The sequence below is a fragment of the Chaetodon trifascialis genome, chromosome 8 (genome assembly GCF_039877785.1).
Source record: "Chaetodon trifascialis isolate fChaTrf1 chromosome 8, fChaTrf1.hap1, whole genome shotgun sequence".
Classification (NCBI taxonomy): Eukaryota; Metazoa; Chordata; class Actinopteri; order Chaetodontiformes; family Chaetodontidae; genus Chaetodon; species Chaetodon trifascialis.
In genome coordinates, this window is record NC_092063.1 from 19,486,417 (window position 1) to 19,508,313 (window position 21,897).

General features: G+C 42.0%; 2 protein-coding genes and 3 non-coding genes across 6 annotated transcripts in view; 1 reads left to right on the plus strand and 4 right to left on the minus strand.

Moving 5' to 3' along the window:
* The window catches only part of sema3h (sema domain, immunoglobulin domain (Ig), short basic domain, secreted, (semaphorin) 3H), a 55,898-nt gene extending 43,381 nt beyond the window's left edge, over positions 1 to 12,517 (minus strand). Inside the window, exon 1 of one of the 2 annotated variants that reach the window (XM_070968588.1) lies at positions 12,018 to 12,517. In XM_070968588.1, the coding sequence (XP_070824689.1) occupies positions 12,018 to 12,120 (103 nt within the window). In that variant the 5' untranslated portion in view covers positions 12,121 to 12,517. The remainder of the gene's footprint in view (positions 1 to 12,017) is intronic. The other variant, XM_070968589.1, reaches the window with a different exon arrangement.
* tmem115 (transmembrane protein 115) overlaps positions 1 to 21,897 on the minus strand; it is a 131,679-nt gene that overhangs the window by 85,701 nt on the left and 24,081 nt on the right. The gene's annotated exons all lie outside the window — the stretch shown is intronic.
* trnar-ccu (transfer RNA arginine (anticodon CCU)) lies at positions 7,609 to 7,681 on the plus strand. The gene has a single exon. It is a non-coding gene; the product is annotated as a tRNA-Arg (tRNA).
* On the minus strand, positions 8,184 to 8,255 carry trnam-cau (transfer RNA methionine (anticodon CAU)). Its single transcript has one exon. It is a non-coding gene; the product is annotated as a tRNA-Met (tRNA).
* Positions 8,262 to 8,334, minus strand: trnar-ccu (transfer RNA arginine (anticodon CCU)). The gene has a single exon. It is a non-coding gene; the product is annotated as a tRNA-Arg (tRNA).

A 21,897-nucleotide genomic window follows, 5' to 3' on the forward strand; every position in this document is an offset into this window, starting at 1 on the left:
ATTCTGTGTCCACACTTACAAATATGGACGCACGCACACGCCTGCTGAGTGCAGCCGCTCTCATCAGCGTCACGTTGACAGCGGGGTCAATGAGGGTCGTGACCTCTGATCTAAGCAAATTGGCCTCTGACTCCTGTCACTGGGAATCAAACACGGAAAAGGTTAAGACGTAAAAGAACAGAAACGCTGTGACATAATCCTACTGGTACATGCACGCAGACACACACACACACACACACACACACACACACACACACACACACACACACACACTGATCACGTCTGGGCATGAATGGCTCCTTTATATTAGTACAAATGTCTGCCTGTCTGGCTCCATGAGTGTCTTCTTCTTGTTTATTTACTGTTTGTGCATTCATAGGTGTACGTGTGTGTGTGTGTGTGTGTGTGTGTGTGTGTGTGAGTGTTAGTGGTAGGTATTTTTATCCACGGTGAACATTAGATTAACGGCTGCTGGTCATGGGAGCTGCGATGGACCTCGATGTGATTAGAGAAAATGTGTGGCTTGTGATACAGCTAAGAACATTCCTACACTGCATCACTCTCACGCACACACACACACACACACACACACACACACACACACACACACAGCAATGTGTCTGGATGCTGCACTCTCATGAACAAACACACCTGCGCACAAGAAAAAACACTGCAAGATGGAGACCGATCCAAGATGAAAGCTTCTGTTTTGTGCTCATCCAGCTGGTTTTTGAATGTTGCTTAGGCTGTTTTTCGTTGTTGTTGTTGTTTTTTTGGTTTTTTTATTATCCACTTAGTGAGTAATCTATTAATCACAAGACAGTTACTCCAAATTATCTCATTGCATTATCTCATCAGCTGCTTGGCACACAGTGCAAACATTCATCCCGTAATACAAAACTGACTTTTAACTATAGCAGTTTCAGTGAACAGTTAAATATCAGAAATCAAACATGCAGTGAACACCAGCACTGCTTTTCCACGCTGGCATTGCAACAACACATCAGGACTGAGGTGACGACCGGACCTGCACACTACTGGACAGGTAGTAGGTTTGCTAAAATGGTTAGCAAGCAGCAAGTGCTGGATTATTCCACCATTTATGAACTGTAACAAGTTTTAGTGTGGAAACTTTCCAAAGTGAGTGCAGGACTTGCAACACATTTCAAGTAAAACATAAAAAATAGTTCTGTAAGCCTTGCAGGAGTTTGCACAGGCACAGTGAAATAGATGACATATAAGATACAAATGAAAGAAAGGATGATGAAAGTCTCCCTTTCAATCCGTATCTCACTCATGGGAGTCCAACTTTGTTATTTTCCTGGTGTTTTACAGTGACTTCTTCTTGCTTTTTTTGCTGCATGCACCAGTACACAGACAAGCTACACTTATCATTAATATATCCAATTACTCTCTTACAGCCCACAGCATTGTCCATGTCAGTGCATTGGTAAGCTACACATCTGTGTAGTTTTGTTTCTATGCCTGTTTGTGTGTCTTTGTCCGTCTGTTCGTCTACTCACTGAGCCCCAGGGAACTTTAGCTGTCTGGTGCAACGTTCCCATGGGGAGGACTTTGTTGGCTGCGCCAGCAGAGGGAGATGATGGTGGCGGGGGCGAGGAAACCGGGGCACATTTCCTGTGGAAATGGGGTTATCACTTCACCAATTACTGTTGCAATTACAGCGGGAGGCCTGCAGAAGCCTGGGAACAAAGCTTATAGGCATACAGATGGGCACTCATGTGAAGACATGCACAAAATCATCTCTAACACACAGTGCCGTACATACAAGAGAAAAATCTCCCCATCATTCTCTCTTACACCAAGATGACACCACATCATGAGGTGTGAGACTGCATCTGATCAGATCTTCACTGGTGTCTTAAATTCCTGCTGTGAGATTTCAGAGTATACCATGAACATGTTAAACAATCATGCAATGCTCTGACATGCTGTCTTTCCTTTGGAGGGCCCTTGATCTACAAACTCTACTACTAATACAACACACTTCACAGGACACAAGAACAATTTGATCTGCAGTCTGATTCTGGCATTACTCACTCGTTTCATCATTCTAAATCCAAATAGAAACTTTTTTTAAGTAATGGGAATCATTTTCCAACCTGTCCTAAGCCATCTTGACCCGACTGATCACTCAAATAAACACAACCTAATCTCCACTCACTGCTTCTTACTGTTTCACATGGACTCAAATCTTCTCACACGTTCAAACATATGCCCACATGCACATGCAAGCACATACACACACATTTACACACCACAGCAAAATTATAGCCAAACACACTAGGAGCTACGTCTGGACTGTGTCACCGACAGACCAGACCCACGTGGACAGCTTGACCTGTGACCTCAGCGCGTATGATTATTCATCATCATCAGACGGTTCGGCCTGGGTCGCCTTGCTGCTACATACACACATTGTAGTCCACTTGCTGTTTACTTCTTACTCCGACTCAACTTTTTCATCTTTGTTTATCTAAGAAGGTTCACTGAGAACACTCATTGTTTTCTCTGTTTCACATTCACACAGTTGCATACAGTCTTTTGTGGGAGCCGCCCAGAGAACAATGTTAGTGGTTAAATGCTGTGCCCACAGCTACACAGACAGATGTTCTTGATGAGGAGCTACAGCTAGACCCCAGACCCCTGCCTCTCCTGATCTATCAAATGGAATTTTTAGAATTTGAACACACAATATTATTAATCATCTTAATGAAAGAGAAAAGATGACAGGTGCTGGTTTCCTTAAACCAAGTACAATATTCATCCCACCAATACACTCATATGCTACAACGACTATGTCTCAACAACTGGCGGCACTGAGAGCAAAAACAAATAATAACAATTAGTCATTTGGCAGACACTTTTATCCAAAGTGACATACATATGAATTCACACACCAATGGCACAACATTGGGCTCAGTATCTTGCCCTTGGATACTTCAGCATGTGGACTGCCAAGGCCAGGGATTGAACCACTGACCTCCTGATTGGTGGGCAGCCACTCTACCACCTGAGCCAAAGCTGCCCATCAACATCATTTGCAATTAGTGCAATCCATTCAAAATACATAATACATCTCTGGCAAAAATGGCCAAAAACTTGACTTTACAGCTTTAGATTTAGTTAAGTCAGTACCATATCTGTCAATCACACTGGTGAGGCTGAGACTGAGGTTTATGACTCTGAAGTTGACTTTTTACTAGAGGAAAGAACCGACACTTAGTGGCCTGGGTTGGTGACAAATGCTCAAGAAAATCACTACTGTGTTCCTTCACAGAGTAGGGAGTAATTGAAGTACATAAGAGTTAAGTCAACACTTTGCTAGAGATTCCGTATCTCCACACCCATCAGAGAGAAAAATCACTGCAGTCTTTCTATGGCTTGTACTTCTTGGCTCAGCCTCAAAGCATGTTAGACATTATGGTATACTCAATGGACACTTACTTTAGCAAATGGGCAATAACAATATCTCTATATCTTAGAAATGGGCAGACAACAAGACAGTAGCTGTCCTGTGAAGGTTATGGATGATGTCTACAGTGCATTCAGATTTATACAATCAGCTCTGAGGGTAAAATTTATGACAAATCCCTACTTTAAAGCCTGGCCAGATGATAAAAACCGCTATCTGTCATTGTACATCCTCTCTATTTTCTGATAAGTCCTTGCTCTATTTAAACAGGAAAAGGAAGTCTGACTTGCAACCTTTTGTGGCACTTGTCTGATCTTTCCATCACTGAAACACCATGGAGAATCAAATTCTTGTGGCTTCTTCTTGTTTACGCAGCCATGGGAATGTCAATCGCTAACACCAAGGGTTAAAGATCAGATGTTTCAAGCACATGTGTACATGCAGGCTTGACTGGAGTTGACTAGATGCCAGTTTCCACTGATCAAATTCACTTTATTCACATTCATTGTAGAAAAAGTGACCTTTCATTTGGGAAGGACTGTAACGTGTCTAAATGCCCTCATATCCTTCATCTCCAGCCTGCACTAATCTACAGCTAATGAGGTAAACCACTGGTTAGAGTTGGTCTTGGCACTGCTGATCCAATCTGCTTCTGGCTTCTAGCTGACCAACAAGTCAAGTGTGTCTTTGTGGATTAAATTTCCTCAGCTAAAGTGAAAGGAATGCAGTGAGAAATACACGTCTGCACAAAACTGAAAAGGGAAACAACCCCAGACATCCAGTGCAGAGGTTCTCAAACTTTTTTCCAGGCCAATAAGACCTAAATGATTCATTTATTTTGCTTTAACAGCTGGCTATTTTTCTTTCTTTTCAGTTTGGATTTTCTCTCACTGCATTTGACTTATATCCCCTGGCCACTGGTGCACCTGAGTAACAGGAGTGAAACCTTTTCTTACATCTCTTGAATGTTATATAGGAAAGAAACGCTGACACACAGTAAGAGCCAGGGAGGAGAGGTGAGAAACTCAGCTCCAGATTACTGACAGCAGAGCAGACCGGAGCAAATTAATACTTAAGGGAAATGGAAGAAATATGAAGCTTGTGGTTTTTTGCTTAATTACAGGCTTCAGGCTAAAGATAGCCCCTAATATTAACGCTAGAAACCTCTCGAGGGTAAATTTACAGCGTGTCCACTGTTGTCAGGCTGTTGTTGCCAAAACAAGGTTGTAATTAGACTTTTTTCACTGTCTCTGTCCAGAGAGAGGAGAAAACCCTGAAGCACTGACCCCCTTCATCAGGGATTTTTATGTCTTAATAGGGGCTGAAAATTTAGCTGCAAGAAAATCTAATCAAGTCCTCCAAATATTCTGAAAAATGACTTTAAACAACAGAGGCTAAAGTCTTTTCAAGAACCTGGGTTAAAGCCATACTTTATATATTTTTTAATTAGTATGAAAACAACCTAAAGAATAAGGTCTTCTTCCAAAGAAAGAAAGAAAGAAAGGACTGCCTTCCTTGAGTTTTTCCTAAGTGTGGGACAAGCAAACAGCTGCAGTTTGACTTCAAAAGTGACAAGCAATGGAAGCGCCACTGTTGGGGACCGCTTCCATTAAAATTAATAATAGAGAAAAGCCTGATTCTGTGCTAGATAACCGTCTCTGTGAAATCCACGTCTCAGCAACATCCCAGCCCTAAGCCTGGAAAGCACTGGCCTAGATAGAAACAGATCTGAAAGAATAAATGAATAATGAAATATCTCTTGATTTTTAATATCACTCTGAAGGCTTTTGTGCTTTATTAGTACACATAGAGAAGAGAAAGGTGAGGCTGGGGAAAGAGGAGGACGATGTACAGCATACACCAAGAACCAGGTTTCGCTTCTTAAATTGCAACCTCAACACCACAAAGATATATATACGAGTTATCTGTTGAGAATTTCACAGAAGACTATAGTTTCATATAAGAGCAGGTACACGACGACCTTCTACTTTATTGAAAACAGCCGGTTCATCTGGGTTTTGTATGAAAGCAGCTGTTTTTGGCTCCTTAAATTTCCTCAACAGTTGTGTCACAGGGGATCTGCACAACATCAAGTCACAACAGATAAAAATGAAGGTATTTGAGTATATATTCAAACTGCAGCTTTTATTAGCATATTTCTAAGAAAACTAAATTGTTTTTTTACACATGCACATGAGCAAACAAGCATCTGGACACTGATGAGCTAATCTACTGTGTAGAATAACCATGCAATTTGCATGCTAATGGAATGAAATTGAAAAGGACTCATTTACATGTACATTATAATTTGGGCATTTGTCCAAACAGACAGTGAGGGAAACAGTGGTTTAAATGCATGGATTACAAATCACAGGCAATCAGCAGTATAGAGGTCAAAGGTCAAAGCCAATGTCTCCACTAATATCAAACAAGCACGTGATTGAATTCAAACATTCTCCAGTGACTGATTAACATTAAATGTCTACTGCTAACCAATTCAAAATGTGAATGCTGGATGAATAAAACATGACTCTTCATGTGTGGAAATAGATTCACGCTGACTTAAGAAACCATCCAAACCTCCTCTGAGCCACTTATGGAGTTTTATTCTGTGATTGTGGCGATGAATCTTTATATTGTCATGTGATTGTTGAGTTTATTTTACAAAGTAGCTGCAGATGGAACTGTGACAGCAGTGTGTGTGTGTGTGTGTGTGTGTGTGTGTGTGTGTGTGTGTGTGTGTGTGTGTGTGTGTGTGTGTGTGTGTGTGCGCGTTTTTTAATATGGTGTGTCCAGTGTGATTAGTTCAGTAGTTCAGTGTGCAGTGCACATCGAAACATGTTTCAGCTAATGCTTTGCAGGAAAATGTCCCATTTGACCATGTGTGGTAAAGAAATGCTATCACTAACTGCCATCTCATCAAGAAAATCACACTACCATCTACTGAATGGCCAGGATAATGGACTCATTACACTCGAGTATGTGTGTGTGTGTGTGTGTGTGTGTGTGTGTGTGTGTGTGTGTGTGCGCGCGTGTGTGTGTGGCCATGTATTACTCATGTTGTGGGGACATAAATCTGTTTATACCGTCACATCCACAACAGAAATCAAGAGTTGGGTTAAGGTTAGGGTGTCAGGGTTAGGGTAAGTCTCCAGGAAGTAAATGTAATTCTACTTAACATCCCCAAGTCTAATGGAAACACAGCTCTGTGTGTGTGTGTGTGTGTGTGTGTGTGTGTGTGTGTGTGTGTGTGTGTGTGTGTATTAGCCCACTCCTGCATATGGGCAACGAGATTGAGCGAATAAGTGGAATAATTTCGTCATTAGAGAGACGTGGGGGGCTTAGGAGGCAATCGGGCATGTATTTAAGCGTTTAAAGCTGTTTTCTGTTTCAGACACATAAAGCTATCTGGTCAGTCAGTCTGATTACACTTCACTAATTAGAACAAATCCCTCAGACACTGAAAGGACCTCTTTCTCCGTCAGTCTAACAGCTCAGCATGCAGAGTATTTGGGACAATTAACTGGCAGGTCTGTCGGGTTCTGATGGCAGTATCATCACCACTATAACTCCTATGTCTCCACTATACAAGTCCACAGTAACTAAAAGAGCAGCAGATAGGATCATTTCATGATGTGTCTCTGCCATCTAGTAATTTGTGTTCACTGTTTTTGTAGAACTCATTGTGCTTCACCCTAACATGAATACATGATTTGACCAATGTCATTTAAATTATGATGATCATTTAATTTTGTTGCAGTCAGAACAACTTAATTGTACTCAGTATTTTATTCATGGGGGACTTGCAGAGATTAGACAGATTAATGTCAAAAGAACTGTAAAAATGGACAGAGCATAGGCCAAAAAAATCCAAACTTTTAGTTCAATGTACGTGTACGCTAATGACACAAAGGTCACTCACGTAAATGTGGTGCAAATAAACCCAATTTATAGTACTTTAGAGATTACAATTTCTATATGTTTTGCAGCTTCACAGTCTCCTCCTCTTTCTGTTTCTTTTTCTCTTGTTGTCGTCTCTCTGTTGCTGCCGCTGTAACCTCGGGAGCCATTGTTGTGAAAGACAATACTGATACAATACAGACTACTCTGCTGTCGCTTTGTAGTGGAGCTTTCTGTGTGTCTACAGAACTGGTCATTGTCACAAATGTGAAGCCCCAGTGGCCTAATGGATAAGGCACTGGCCTCCTAAGCCAGGGATTGTGGGTTCGAGTCCCATCTGGGGTGATTGACAGCAGAGTGGCGCAGCGGAAGCGTGCTGGGCCCATAACCCAGAAGTCGATGGATCGAAACCATCCTCTGCTATCAGCCTTTTACTGGCTGACTTAGACATTCAGTTATTTCAGTATGGTGGCTGACAAGGGCAAACATGCTGCAGACTCAGAAATGATGCCAGAAACACCTATGAAAATTCAAAACAAATGTGCTGCAAATAAAAAAAAAATGTCCTGCCAAAACAAAAACAGTGCTTAGTGGAACAGCTTGATTTTTGACCACAGAGGGAGTGGGACCAAACCAGTATGTTTGTTTTGGATGTGGGAAGAAGTGTGCAGTAAAGACATGACATGATAAAAAAAGGTATGGACCCGCCTAGAGGCCTGTTTATCATTTTTCTGTTGCATTTGTTCTCAGATTTGATGTTTGTTTGTTCCACATTTTGTATTGTTTTGGCATTCTGCAGCTTTTAAATTGGTATCATTTCTAAGGCTCTCAGCCAGTAAAAGGCTGATAGCAGAGGATGGTTTCGATCCATCGACCTCTGGGTTATGGGCCCAGCACGCTTCCGCTGCGCCACTCTGCTGTCAATCACCCCAGATGGGACTCGAACCCACAATCCCTGGCTTAGGAGGCCAGTGCCTTATCCATTAGGCCACTGGGGCTTCACATCAGTCACAATGACCAGTTCTGTACACGCACAGAAAGCTCCACTACAAAGCGACGTGACATGATACAACAATGGCCCCAATGGCAGTAACAGAGAGACAACAAAAAGGAGAAATGAAACAGAGGAGGAGACTGTAAAGCTGCAGAACATATAGAAGTTGCGATTCCTAATGTAGTACAATCAAAACAGACACTCTCTCATCTGGTCTCTCTCCCTCTCCCCTCTCCCTTCACCCACCGGGTCGAGTGATGTCTTTTGAGTCATTTTCTCAGATTTGACAAAGCTGCTCTAGAGCCAAAGACAACATTGTGCACAAGTTTTGTGTGAAGCAAAAGCAAATGTTTAATATATATATTTTAATACATATTTTTTCAGCTTCTTTAAGATTTTTCCAGCTGTGAGCAGCTTTTCCTTTTCTGTTGTGCATTGGTAAAGTCAATGACAAATACAAAGGAAATTTAGTTCATACTGAGTGATGTTTTGTTATTTTTTGAGGGTAAATAAATTTGATACCACTAGAATCTGTATGTGACTCAGAGTTGTATGTTGTATGTTAACAGGTTGTTGAATTACTGATGTCAAATTGTACATACTCCATATTATTTGGCTAGTAGATTCTCATACTGTTTTGTTTATTTCTTCATCTTCTGCAGCCCTTCTCATCTGTTTTTCCTGCTTTACTCTATATCATCATTTTGCAGCTGAAGCGCTCCAGTTAAATCACTGGGATGTGTTGGGTTTCTGCCTCACAGCTCTTTATAGTAGGCAATTTTCTCCAAACACAGGCTGAAATACTTCACAAAAATGTCAGACTGTACTGGTTTTTCAATTAGCTGTCAGCTATGCATTCAACAGATGAAGGAAAATCAAAATGCACCATGTCTCTGACCTGCCAAGCTACCTCAGAGTCAAAGTGTTTAAGTGGAGCTGAAATCCTTTTCCAATTACAGCGATTCAGCCGCAAAAAAAATCTCCTCCCTCTGTCTGCGAAAATCCTCCGTGATGATGAGAAGGGAAATGACCACAGCATGAAGCTCCCACAGAGAGAGAGAGGAAGAGCACACAGGCAATGATAGTGGACATGCAGCCCATCACAACCCCTACATACATCATATTTAGTTTTAGTTCTCCTTCCAAAGATGAGCATACCGACCACTGCAGATATAAAACACACACAGACCGCTGCTGTTCAAAGACATGAGGTTTCACGTCCACACAACACACAACACAGACTGAGGTGGGCAGAGATCCTGGAACCAGAACAGCTCTATTTAAGTACAAGCGCAAGCTCATATTTTCAATGTGACAAAACAAAACTACACACAGATGCAGCAACACACACAAACATTTTCATACACTCCACACACACATTCAAGTACGTGCAACCACACACACATACCGTACAAACTCAAGGACATGCAGGCATGTAACTCATGTGTGCTCACACACACACGCTCACATAAAAAACCACACAGCTACTTGAGCAGCTCTTCACATTTTCACATTCAGATTTCATTAGAGCTAAATTCCCACCTGGGAGAATCCGGCAAGGTTTCCCTTCTCCCTCTCTCTGTACTTTCTAGGTCACAATTGGTCGACTTCAGTCTTATCACATCTACTTCACAGACCCTTTGTGTTGCGGCTTATGTAAGGACATGTAATCAGTTGGTTTGTAACTCTGCAGTGTCTCTGGTAAACACGATTAAAGGGAGATGAGCTTATTTCACCATAACTAAAGGCCTGGAAACCTCAAAAAGCTTTTAATTTGAGAGTGAGTCATTGTAAATAAGGCTGAAAAGGCAAAAGATCGAATCCCAAATCCTGTGTTAATTAGAAGATGCAGATCTTTGCTTTCTCATTACTTTTGACCGTCACGTTTGTTATACCCAAACAACAAAACACCTCACATCAGTCAAAAGTCTTAAATCCTGTCCTATCTGGAGAAGACTGATGGGGTTGACTGCTTCAGAGAGCCTCAGATACAGTGTTCAACCATGCATAAAACCTGCTAACAGGAGAGACTGTGCTCCTGTCCAGTGTCGATTCAACAACATGTGTTCATACAACATGCTGCACGGTGGCAGCTAACAAGTGCATGAAGAAAAACCAGCATACCAATACGTAGCAGCTCTCCACCACAGTGCATGCTAAATACCTGGATGGAATTTCAAGTTTGACTTGAAAGGAGTTCACTGTCCCCTTTTACGGAGGTTCTATTGTGTCTGTTTGCAGGGTTTTCCTGCACACTGGGCATGGATTTCATTGTGGTGGACAGACTGGGCTGGAGCCAAGAAATAATTAATTTGGGGGTAATCTGGATCTGGGATTTCTGCCATCAGATAATTATTTCTTTTGTTAGCCATAACTGAAACTAACAGAGAGAGACACTTGATTTCAAATCCTCAGGGGATGTTTGAGCTGTCAAGAAGTCATTTTATGGCAGGGAGGATGTCTTTGGGTGTGAAGCTTAATTACTAAATTGTTTCAAAGATGATGGTGAAAGATTTCAACAGGAAATTAACCTAGAGGCAATAAAATGGTCTCCTATCTGCATTCTCGTTGATTCCATTATACAGTGTATGAGCTCTGAAAGTAAAGGTATTAAAGGGTGAGTTCAGTTTTTTTTTTCTTTTTTACAACTTGGGTCATATTTTCATCGTTCTTTCCATAATTCCGATCAGTCACAGTAACACTATTTTTAACAAGTTAATTCCGAGACTTGAGAACACATTTGAATTGCTAAAAAGAAGTTCAGCGAAGCAAAGGGACACGACACGTCTGATGATCAGAACTGCCAGCTTTGCCAAACTTATTTGGAGGGCAAAACAAAATTGAACAAGGAAAATTAGCAGCCAAACTGTCCTTTGTAAACATCTAACACAGATTATAAACCCACATCTCCTGCCTGAGTCAACTTCATTTTACTTTCTATAGTTGTGTTTACACAGTTGTCCAGTGTCACATGGGAATATATTTGAGGTGCAATCACTTTCAGTTTTATGTACAAATAAAGTGGTTTAGATAATTTGGCTAAAGTGTTGACTGTTTACATCCTGTCTGATTGTCTGACATGTGTTTCTTACCATCTCACTTTGTTATGGTGATGCATTTGGTAAGCACAATGTTACCATAACTGAAAGAAATGATAGACAAAACTACAAAAATGAGACAAAAGTTAAACTTGAACTGAACTGAACTGTGCTGAATATGAACAAAACTCTGTTGCTGACATTACACCTGTGTTGGACAGACAAAATGAGCACTTAAATTATTCTGAACAGACCTTGTGGTGAGAGGAGAAAGTGAGGTGGGCGGCGAATATTAAAGACTGGAGGAAGATCAATTGAGCACAGGTGATTACGGAGATGGAAGAAGTGAGGCAGCGTGGGAAAGAAACCAAAAAGGCAGATGGAGAAAGGCAGAAGGAAAGAAAGGCAACGGTATAATTTGTGCTCCACATATTGCATGACAGTGTGTGGGCATTAACAGAAGAGGGAAGAAAGAAAAGTGAAAGGTGAGAAGCTGCATGTGATTCCCGTCACCTGCGTGTGTGTGTGTGTGTGTGTGTGTGTGTGTGTGGACAATGAGAGGGCAACAGATGTATTAGACTGTAAGAGCAAAAAAACGCCTGAAGTGCTAAAAACAAAGAAAGACAAGAAAGGGAATGTTGCCTCTTACCAGAATGTGTGAACTGCAGTCTTGGTTGAGATGCTCTCCATGCCCCCGTTAAGGTGGCAAGCCCAAGGTGGGCTAGCAGGACCGCTGTCACCGGCCAACACATCCTCCTGCTCCAGTTCAAATCTGCTGAATTCAGGTGACCAACAAATGGCAACAGTTTCAGTCAAAATCTCAGTGTAGCACTCAGGTGAGGAGCTGAATCTCGACACACACAATCTCTGAGTTCAAGTCCAAGTCACAAAGATGCTGAATCCAACACTCTCACAGTCCAAGTGAGTCGGGCTTGAGTTAGTCCAGATCCTGAAAATAATTCACCGCTCCTTTTAAGAGGGTAACAGCAGCACTCACACGCACTTCACCATCTGTGTGTTTGTGTGTTTATACATTCTGAGTGTGAGCGTGTGTGGGCTTCAGCGATGGAGGGGAGAACGAGTCCAAGAAAAAACTAAGTCGTCTCCCCGCTGCCTCCTCGCAGCTTGACAGCTCTCTTCTGTTCTGTCTCTCGTCCCCGCTCCTCTCTGCATGTGACTGCTCGCTCTCTCTCTCTCTCTCTCTCTCTCTCTCTCTCTCTCTCTCACAGAGGCGGAGGGAGCAAGATCCCAGATCATTGTGACCACCCTGCACACACATAAATGCAGGCACACACGCCTACTCACTGCTCCAGGAAAACCTAGTTAAAGTGGAAAAGAGAGAGACAAATCAGCTTTCATCTTTATTCCCATTTTTCTCACTCTCATGGTCTCAGTCTCTCACTTCCTCTTTTTCCCTCTTTTCCCTGTTGCACTTTCTTTCTTTCTTTGCAATATGGAACATTTATCAAACCACTGATTAGTCTGAGTTTTACAAAGGGCACAGAAACAATGAAACAATATGACAAACTAAGTGAATACCAACAAGTTAGATAAATAAAAATGAGAGAGCCCAGACTGTGTCCAGGTTGATAAAGAGTTAAGTGACCAAAGAAATTTAATCTGGGGTCAACCCATGAAGTTCATTAAAAGTAATGAGGAAGATTTTAAAATCAATTCAAAAACAAACCCTCTCCTTCTCTTTCTCAGTACCGAAATCTCCTCCGTTGCTCTTTCTCATTATTTTCTCCATTTCCATTCTCAACCCAAACAGCGCCATTAAAGCCTGTGCCTTCTTTCTTGCTCTGTTATTTTCATTAGATAGCGGCTCACTGGGGTAAAGCAGCGCAGGCTGAATTTTTCACCAGCTCAAGTTCAATCGCAGGCTAGCAAGGACAATTTATTCATTCTCTGGGATAAATAATGAATTTAGGTTGCGTGCAAATGAATAAGTATATACTCCCTCCAAGGACTTCTGATCTGTAAATGATTTATTCTCCACACTTATTTGCTTTTGTATAATTAGCACAGATTTTTTTTAATATGGCCCTGCAGTTTAATTATATGATTAGTTGTCCTGTAACCCAGTGTTTACACAACCTCATGCAGCTTTTAATTGGACGAGGGCAAATATGGTCAAACCCGCTTGTTAATTAAGCTTATCTAATTATTTAACAGTAGAAGCTGCCTGGTGGTTATACAGACAGTCTAACCCTCCTTCAGTGCTGGCGCTGCGCTTTACTGGAGTGACCTTGAGCAAGATGCTATTGAGGCTTCATGTTTTATTAATTAACATTAAATGCTTCTGTCGTTGTCATCACTGGACTCCATAATCCCCTAAAGCCAACACGTTTTTTGCTTAATTTCATAAATGGCACCTCTGATCAGTATTAGTAGTAGTCTTTACTTGTTACCTCCCCGTTGCTGTGGTGTTTCAGCTGTGGCCCTCATCCCAGGATCACCTGTCAATCAAACAGCGTAGATAGTACTGTGACTTTGTTCATTTTAATTTGCTGCTGATGATGTTCCTATAGGGGTCAGTCTTTTCTTTATTACTGTTATCACTCCAAATACTAACCACAGGGGCTACTTCTTAAAGTGTGAACAGGTTGAATTACCTGTGTGTTTTATCAGGCAGTGATAAGTCAGCTGTAGTTTCCCACCAAAGATCCAGAAAATGTTAATGTTCACATCAGCTTTTCTGTTGAGATTGTGCCAATTAGCCAAAACTGACAGTAAAATGTAAAGGTTAAAAGTTTGAACTTTTGACATTTCGCAATAACACTTCTGTAACAGCACAGCAGAAGACAGTGGACACTGCCGTCATTTGAACATGTGAGTCAATGACTCACCATTAGCTGCCTCTTGTTGCATGTTTTATAATCTGATGGTTTCTGAAGCTTTCAACTGTGTTAGAACCTCATAAAGCTTGCCTCTGACCCGTCAGCCACGTCCTGCGCTACAGAGCCAAATGAAGAGGTCTGAGGTAATGGTAATCATTCAAAAATACCACCTCAGAAGCAGACTCCTCTCAGGGCGGTTGAATCTCTGAAGCTGCCATGTGTCTCAAACCTCTGAGGAGAAAAGAGGGAAAAGACACTTTAAAAGCTCCAAATGTCACTTTGATCTTTGTCACTTTAAGCTCTCACCGTAAAACTGGCTTAGTCGGACCTCCTAGATTCACAATTCACCAACATTTAGAAGCTCTGCACCAACCTCACCTGATCAGTCAGCTTGTTAATTACAGCTAATGACCTCCCAGCTAGCTTAAACAGAGAGCCTCTGATTTCTCTTTGACAAGTGACGTCAATTTGTCAATTAGCGTGTGAGCCCCGGTTGTTGCTGATCATTACCGGTCTCAGATCTTACCGCTGTTATTCTCCACAAACCACACACACACACACACATGTTGTGTTTATATCACTTGTGGGGACATCACATAGACTTACATTCATTTCCTGGAGCCTTACCCTTACCCTAACCCTAACCATAACCACTATCTGCCTATTCCTAACCCTGTACCTAACCTAACCTTACCTAACCCGTAACCCTATCCTCAGTCTGCACCCTGAAATTTAATGATTTACTTTAAGGGGACCTGAATTTTGTCCCCATAAGGGAGGTCAGTCCCCACAATGTGACTGTGTAAACAGATTTTTGTCCCCACAACGTGATAAATACCTGTTACACACACGCACACACACACACACACACACACACACACACACACACACACACACACACACACACACACACACACACACACACCAATTAACTCATGCACATTCCCTGTGTTTCATGGGTTGAGTGAGGATGCATCAGCTAATGAGCACTAGTTGCCATCATTTTGTTGTTCTGTTTGTTAACTGCAATTTGGTGAAGTTTACACCCCCTTTTTAAGTTCATATGAACCCTGATGAGGCTAAGTCACAGTGCATGAGATAATGATTGTCAAACTGATGGAAGTAATATGGAGACAAAAAAAGCATCAAGTGGCTTTTTAGAGAAAGAGAGAATAAGTTCTTTCATTAATCATAACAAGTCCTCATAAAAGTGAGCTCCATGTGCCCTCACTTAAAAGTTCATATCAAAGGCTATAAAATACACTAAACAGGCCTTGTTTTATGAGATGTGACAGCAACAAAGAAACAGCTGAATTTGTATTATTTGTTCTAAAACACTTTCACTTGACAGTAAAATGACAGTACCAATTTGCAGCACATAAATAGCATTTCTTGAAAGGAGAACACGAAATAGTCATCAGTGGGGTAGATGCCAGGCCTCTGCCTTGTAGCTATGCTAACTGTTAGCTAGCAGAAGGTTGTGTAAGATCATTTTACTTCTTTCATTTTTAAAGTACACACTGAAAGATTAAAGTTACCAAAAAGGGTCTAAATTCAACATAAAAATATGGGACAGACAAACTCTTACCATGATATGACTATGGTCTGAGACTATTTGTGCCTATCAGTGAATAAACTATCTGGGAATATATATCATAGATTTCCTTCACACAGGTAAAGCTAGGACTTTGCTGCCATCTTACGTTTCTTCCCGCCCCTTACCTGATTCGGATTTCGCGTTTGGCAAAACGATTTACCGCGAGATTCAGTGAGAAAAAAACAAACAAAAAAAACTTCTATCGAGATTTGGCTGGCAGATAAAAACGAGCAGTGTAAATTTGATCATTTCGCTGAAGTAATTTTCCTTTCTCTTTCACTTTTTCTTAAGTGTTGCTGCGTCAAAGAAGAAGAGACGTAACCAAGCAACCGTGCTAAATGCTGACTGGCTGACTCAATCAAAGACTGTACACACAGGACTGAACTGAACACACCTCAGGTGTAATGACAGCAGTGTACCACTAGAGGTCAGTGCAACATCATATGAATTAAGCATACTGTACCCAGTGTACGGCCAAAGCGTGGTTCAGAGTGTGTTTAAGACATTTTAAAAACCATTGGTTGAATGTGAATACTCTCGCCGGCCCTGCACGGATAATCTTCCATTTTTTTTCCGGAGAAATTGAAGGAAAAATAAAACTAGCAGCTGTCTATCGCGGGGCTTGCTAGCATGAAACTTTGGATGCCAGTTTCTCATGAATTAATTATAGGTCCCGAATTTACTCTTTACATGACCCCATCTTTGTCCTCCTATTTGCTGTGAATCACATCACATTTATAATATATAATATTTTTGTAAATTTTACACCACCAAATACTTAAGAACTGCCAGAAAAGATTGTTAAACAAAAGAAAGAAATGATCTGTAATGATAAAATCACCTTAATCCACCCACTCCAAATTTGTGATTTCATTTGTGAGTTTGCTGCATTTTAACCTCTTATGGCAATTAATGCAAGAGTGACATAGAGAAGTAGACATATTATACACTGTATCAGTATTCCCGTAAATATATACTTTTCTTTCTTTCTTTCTTTCTTTCTTTCTTTCTTTCTTTCCCCCCCCCCCCCCCCCCCCCCCCCCCCCCCGTGATTGCTGTGATTATTCAGTCATTAATACTGGCCAATCATACTTGGCCCCAGAGAGTCGTTTGGGTTTAAATTCTTTGACAGATGTGATGGAGTTTATGAGAGGGTGGAGTGAGCATTTTAGAGAGTGTGGGTCTGACCATCCTGCGCGTTCCCTTCATGATGTGTTGGACCTTTTGTGTGGGGGCGCGGCTGACGGGAGCGCGCTTAGTGCTAAACCGCTGTCAGTAGTGAATCTACAATGAAATAAGAGCATTACCGCTGCGGTCCAACTATCTCGGGCTAAATGATAGGTGATTTTTGCAGTAAGCTGTGGGAAACACAAGTCAGTAGTTTAGGGCTTTTTAAGTGAAATGTGTCGTGGAGACTACAAACTCTTGTCCTGTCAGAGAAACAGATGGGTCACTAGCCGTTGTGTTTCGGCGCGGACATCCTAAAAATAAAACTTTGGGAAACAACAGAATAGGTGGGTGTATAGATGACTCACAATCACGGGGCAATCCTTTGCACAGCCTTACTCTGAAGTCATAACAAAAAACAACATGCCACAGACTAAAGGAGAGCGGTCAGTACAACTCGTCCAAAGTCATCACCAAAGATCGTCTATTGGAAAGATGAATGGTGAAAGAATCGTCAGAGGCATCCCTCTCACTGTTCTCTGACATAATGCAGCAGCTTTTCCCCTGCAATTACTAATCAAAAGTGCCTCAGTGTCATGTTAAAACTAACTTAAAAGACTCACCACAAGTTAAGGAACTACACGCTACATTACTCCTGTGACTTGTGAGTGAATAAACAGGATCAGCCATGTGTTAACCATTTCCTCATTTACTGCATACTGTGATAGAATTCACCTGGAAGATATCTGACTACAAAACATCTGATGGTGGTGGTGTGCCATGGCAGGTTTTAACCACACCTCGTCCACCTAACTATTAGGTGAATGTTAATTTCTGGGTGAACTACTTTCATCAGTTGCTGTTACCCAAGGCACTGGGAGGCCATCCAATACTTGTGCAACCGAATGTCATTACCTGGTCGACCATGTGTTTATCCAACACATGAATGGGCAGCCATAGAATACAGGAGTTCACATAAACAGCTGGGTAACATCAGTAGGCTATTCCAGAAGTTGAAAATTCATACTTCAGTAGCGTATATCATCTTATTCTGAGACACAGTTATATGGGGAAAAAAAGGAAAAGCTACTGTTTATGGGTAAAGATTTGACCACTACTTCCATAATGAAGCATTATCTCAAGCTCTCTCTGAAATTGGCTGGACATCTGTTGCCTCACAACGTTACATCCAGTGAAGTTGAACCCTACTTGAAATGAGATCTCCTCATTGCAGGAAGTTGAGTGTTCAGTGAAACAAAATGGTGAATGAATTCTGGGGTGAACCCAGCTCCTTAAAGGAAAGCATAAGCGGAACCTTTGTCTCCTCCCGTTAGGAGATGGTCTGCTTACTTTTAGCATCATCTTAAATTAGCCTCTGGTGATGGCGCAAAACAAATCAGGGGAATTGAAGACCACAAACATATTGTTATGTCCTACATGCTCAAATAAAATGCTCAAATCTCGGCGCACTAGGAGGAGCCATTGAAGTTGGACAGATTGAAATGTCAGTGTACTCAATTACTACAGGCTACATGTTAATTTCTGTTAATATGCCCAGAAAACCCTGATATAACTACGTTTTACGTTTAATTCATTGCCTTGTTGAGGCTAGTGCAACAGTTAGCTTGAAAATTTCCAGGATTCTGGTTCTCTACACTTCTGGTACGTTGGAAAAGCAGAAGAGTGAGCGCTCTTTACTCTTTTCCTCTCACGCTCGCTGACTGTTTTACTACAGATGATAGGCTCTTGTGTAACCCGCCTCCTCCTCTCCTTTCGCACCCTTCCATTGGACGGCTCTCTCTGTCTCCTTCTCATCCCATTGGATAAGTCGGGAGGCCGATGAGCTCATATTGGTTAAATATAGTTGGGCTCGCAAGGGGCTAAAAATAGGCCGGTATATAAAGCCGGCGTTTCAGCTGGTGTGAGCTGTACTCCTCCCCGGTCGGCTGCCGGAGGAGCATACAGGGAGAGAGGGAGACACAAGGAGAAAGAAACAGAGGACTGTCTTGTCACCCGCAGCAGCCTCCATGCTGCTCATTCCTCTACAAGTGTTGCACCAGAGGCAGCATTGTGTCTTACATGATGCCTGGCCACCAGTTTTGGGTGGAGCAGGCAGTGACGAACTTCCTTCCTTCCCCTTTTAACTGTGGTTTCGTTCTGAATGTGTCTCTAGAGGCCCTGTCATTTCCCTCAGCAGAGCATTGAAGTAGCTGTGGACACATGAGTAAATCTCTTAAATAAGTCATGAATAATAAGAATAACAACATGACTGTGAAATTTGTCGTAATCTCTTTGTAAATGCTGTCTCACACAAGTGAACTGAACCACCGAGGTTCCAACAAGTTGCCTCCTATGTTAAAGCCTCCTGTTGTAACCCAGTGCAGTGTTGGCGTGGCCAACATGGCTGCACATTCTGCTGCAGTCTGTGCCATTAAGTGCAGAAGGGGATGGATCCAGAAGCATCTGCCTATGATGTTTTTTCACACCATTTGGGCGTAGCCTTGTTAGAGCACATAAGAGCCATTTAAGATTCTTTAAGACAGAATGCTGCTTTTCAAATGGGTGATGAAAGCATGAAAATGCAGCCACCAGTTCCAAAAAGCAGCCTCTCCACGATGACTAACCCTGAACCGTCAGACACTTGAGATCAGGGTGGCCTAAATATTTGAATGCAGCTTTCTTGGGGTGAGGGGGAACAGATGGTATGGACCATGTTGTCACTTCGCATGCAAGATCTGTAATAATGTACAGTATGAAGCAGCTTAGTGGACAGCAGCGACTGACAGTGTTCTGGCTGATGCTCTTGTGAAAAGTGCTCTCTTCTCATTCGCAGGGAGTCATTTCCAGTCAGAGAGGCACAAGCTGACTCCTTGTTTCCTCTCACATCCACCCACGGTGCCTCTTGTAATCCATCTTTTTGGAGGCCTCCTCCCACTATCCATCCCTCCATTTTCCATACCTGTTTATCCCTCCTCTTCTTCCTCCTGTTACCATACCACACAGGTCTCATGCAGTATATAAGCCACCACAGGTCACTCTGGGCACCTCTCTGATGTAATAAGTTGGAAACTAGAGTTTGACCTGTTATCTGAACGGTATGCAATGAAAAGAAAAACAGCAGGAAAGTCAGGAACACAGTACATTGTATTTAAAAAAACCCCACAAACTTCATCCTTGCATCTTTTATCTAGACCAAAGCTCAGTGTCAACACTATACGTTTTACAGTCAGTTTTAAATGACTTCTTATAGCTGTTCTTGTGATTTAGCCCAGAATTTAACCATATCTGATAGTTGGTAGTTTGAATACATTAGCATACACAGTGAGGAGACCTGTTTTTGTGTCCATATGCTTTCCCCTCTTTGAAACACTCCACTGTATTAGCTTTCACGTTGGCTGACCAATCAAATTGTGTGTTTTCTGTATCTTCTGTGCCTGTGTCCTCTTGTCCTTGTCCTAGCTGCCTCTTGATCTCTTTTGCTCTGGCAGCGTCAACAAATTATGATTGCAGTGTTTCAATTCAAGTGGCTCAAACCAGTTTGGAGAGATTTTGGCCACCATCAGTCGAAGAAATACGCCTCCATGTAACATTCTGATGAGAAATCATTGGATGTGCACTGCACTGAAGACTAAAGAAGTGTGTTTCTAAATGAAAAGGTAAATGCATGCTCCTTGTGAGCACCATCCTGCTCGCACATTTATCCATTTTATTCCTGGATTTCCACTCCTCCGCGCTGCCTTATACAACTACTGTCTTTTATTGCTGGTTGTAGAGCAGCTCCACACTGTCCTTGCGCGCTCGCAGCTGCTCAGTATACTTCACAACATCCAGCATCATCCCACACAGGCTGAAACTGCCTCACCTCAGCATCCCACACACTCAGTTGTGCCTGCAGCGCAGGCCTCAGAGTGAGGCTGCTGGCTCATCTCTGGGTGCCGGAGTGTTGCTTTCTGCTCTTCAACCAGCAATTTTCCTAATGACCAGTGTTGTGCTTGGGTTTTAATACAACATCACCTGTGCTAGTCGAAGTGACATGAATTAGAAGTGATCTCTCTTCCTTTAAAACGAGACTACAGAAGCTGCAATTACAGGACGGCACACTGAATATCCATGAATCTGCGGCGAGGCTGCATTAGCTGGGCAAACACATGCTAATGCATCGACTGTTGATGCGTCTTTGAGTACAACACTTTTAATTTTAGATAGTTAGGCCTACATTTTCTAGCCATTTCATTTTGTATTGTTTAAAATGATGATGATTTAAAAAAAAAGGCTGGCAGCTCCACACTCAGTCACACTGAGGGGCAGTGCCTGTAAGAGAAGCCTGCTGATGTGGTGCTTTGATGTTAAAACCAGCTCTTAAAGTCAGTGATGCTGACGTTTTGGATGACATTCAGGCATGTCATCATGTTTGCTGGCCCTGGTTTATGATCAGATGAGGATCTGAGTGGGATTCTCATCCAATCGAAACGGGCTGCTGTGGGATTTTACTGTTGCAATGATCTGTGACTGCACCAGAGATTTAAAACCCACAACTATACGCATTATCCTTTAATAAGTATCTGTACCAATTCTTCCATGGTGTTCAACAGAATGCGTTTAAAACTCAGCAAACACTGAGGATGAAGTGGGTTGAAAATTGGGTTGTGGGAAGAAAACTAATTAAAATGCAAGAGCTGGAGTGATGTAGAAAGTGACTGGTTCACATTTCTAAGCTCAATCTCCAGTTTATGAAACTGTCCATGGCATACACCTGCTGTGGGCCTCCAAAGGTAAATCCTCACTCACAAGACACGTGTTCAGACTTCCAGTGACCAGGTCAAGAGCAGGATTGTGACTGTGATCAGCTGTCATGTGAACGTGTGCAGTAACTCACGCTTCTCTTAATGATAGACACAGTTAGGGAGGGAATTGTAACTCTGATG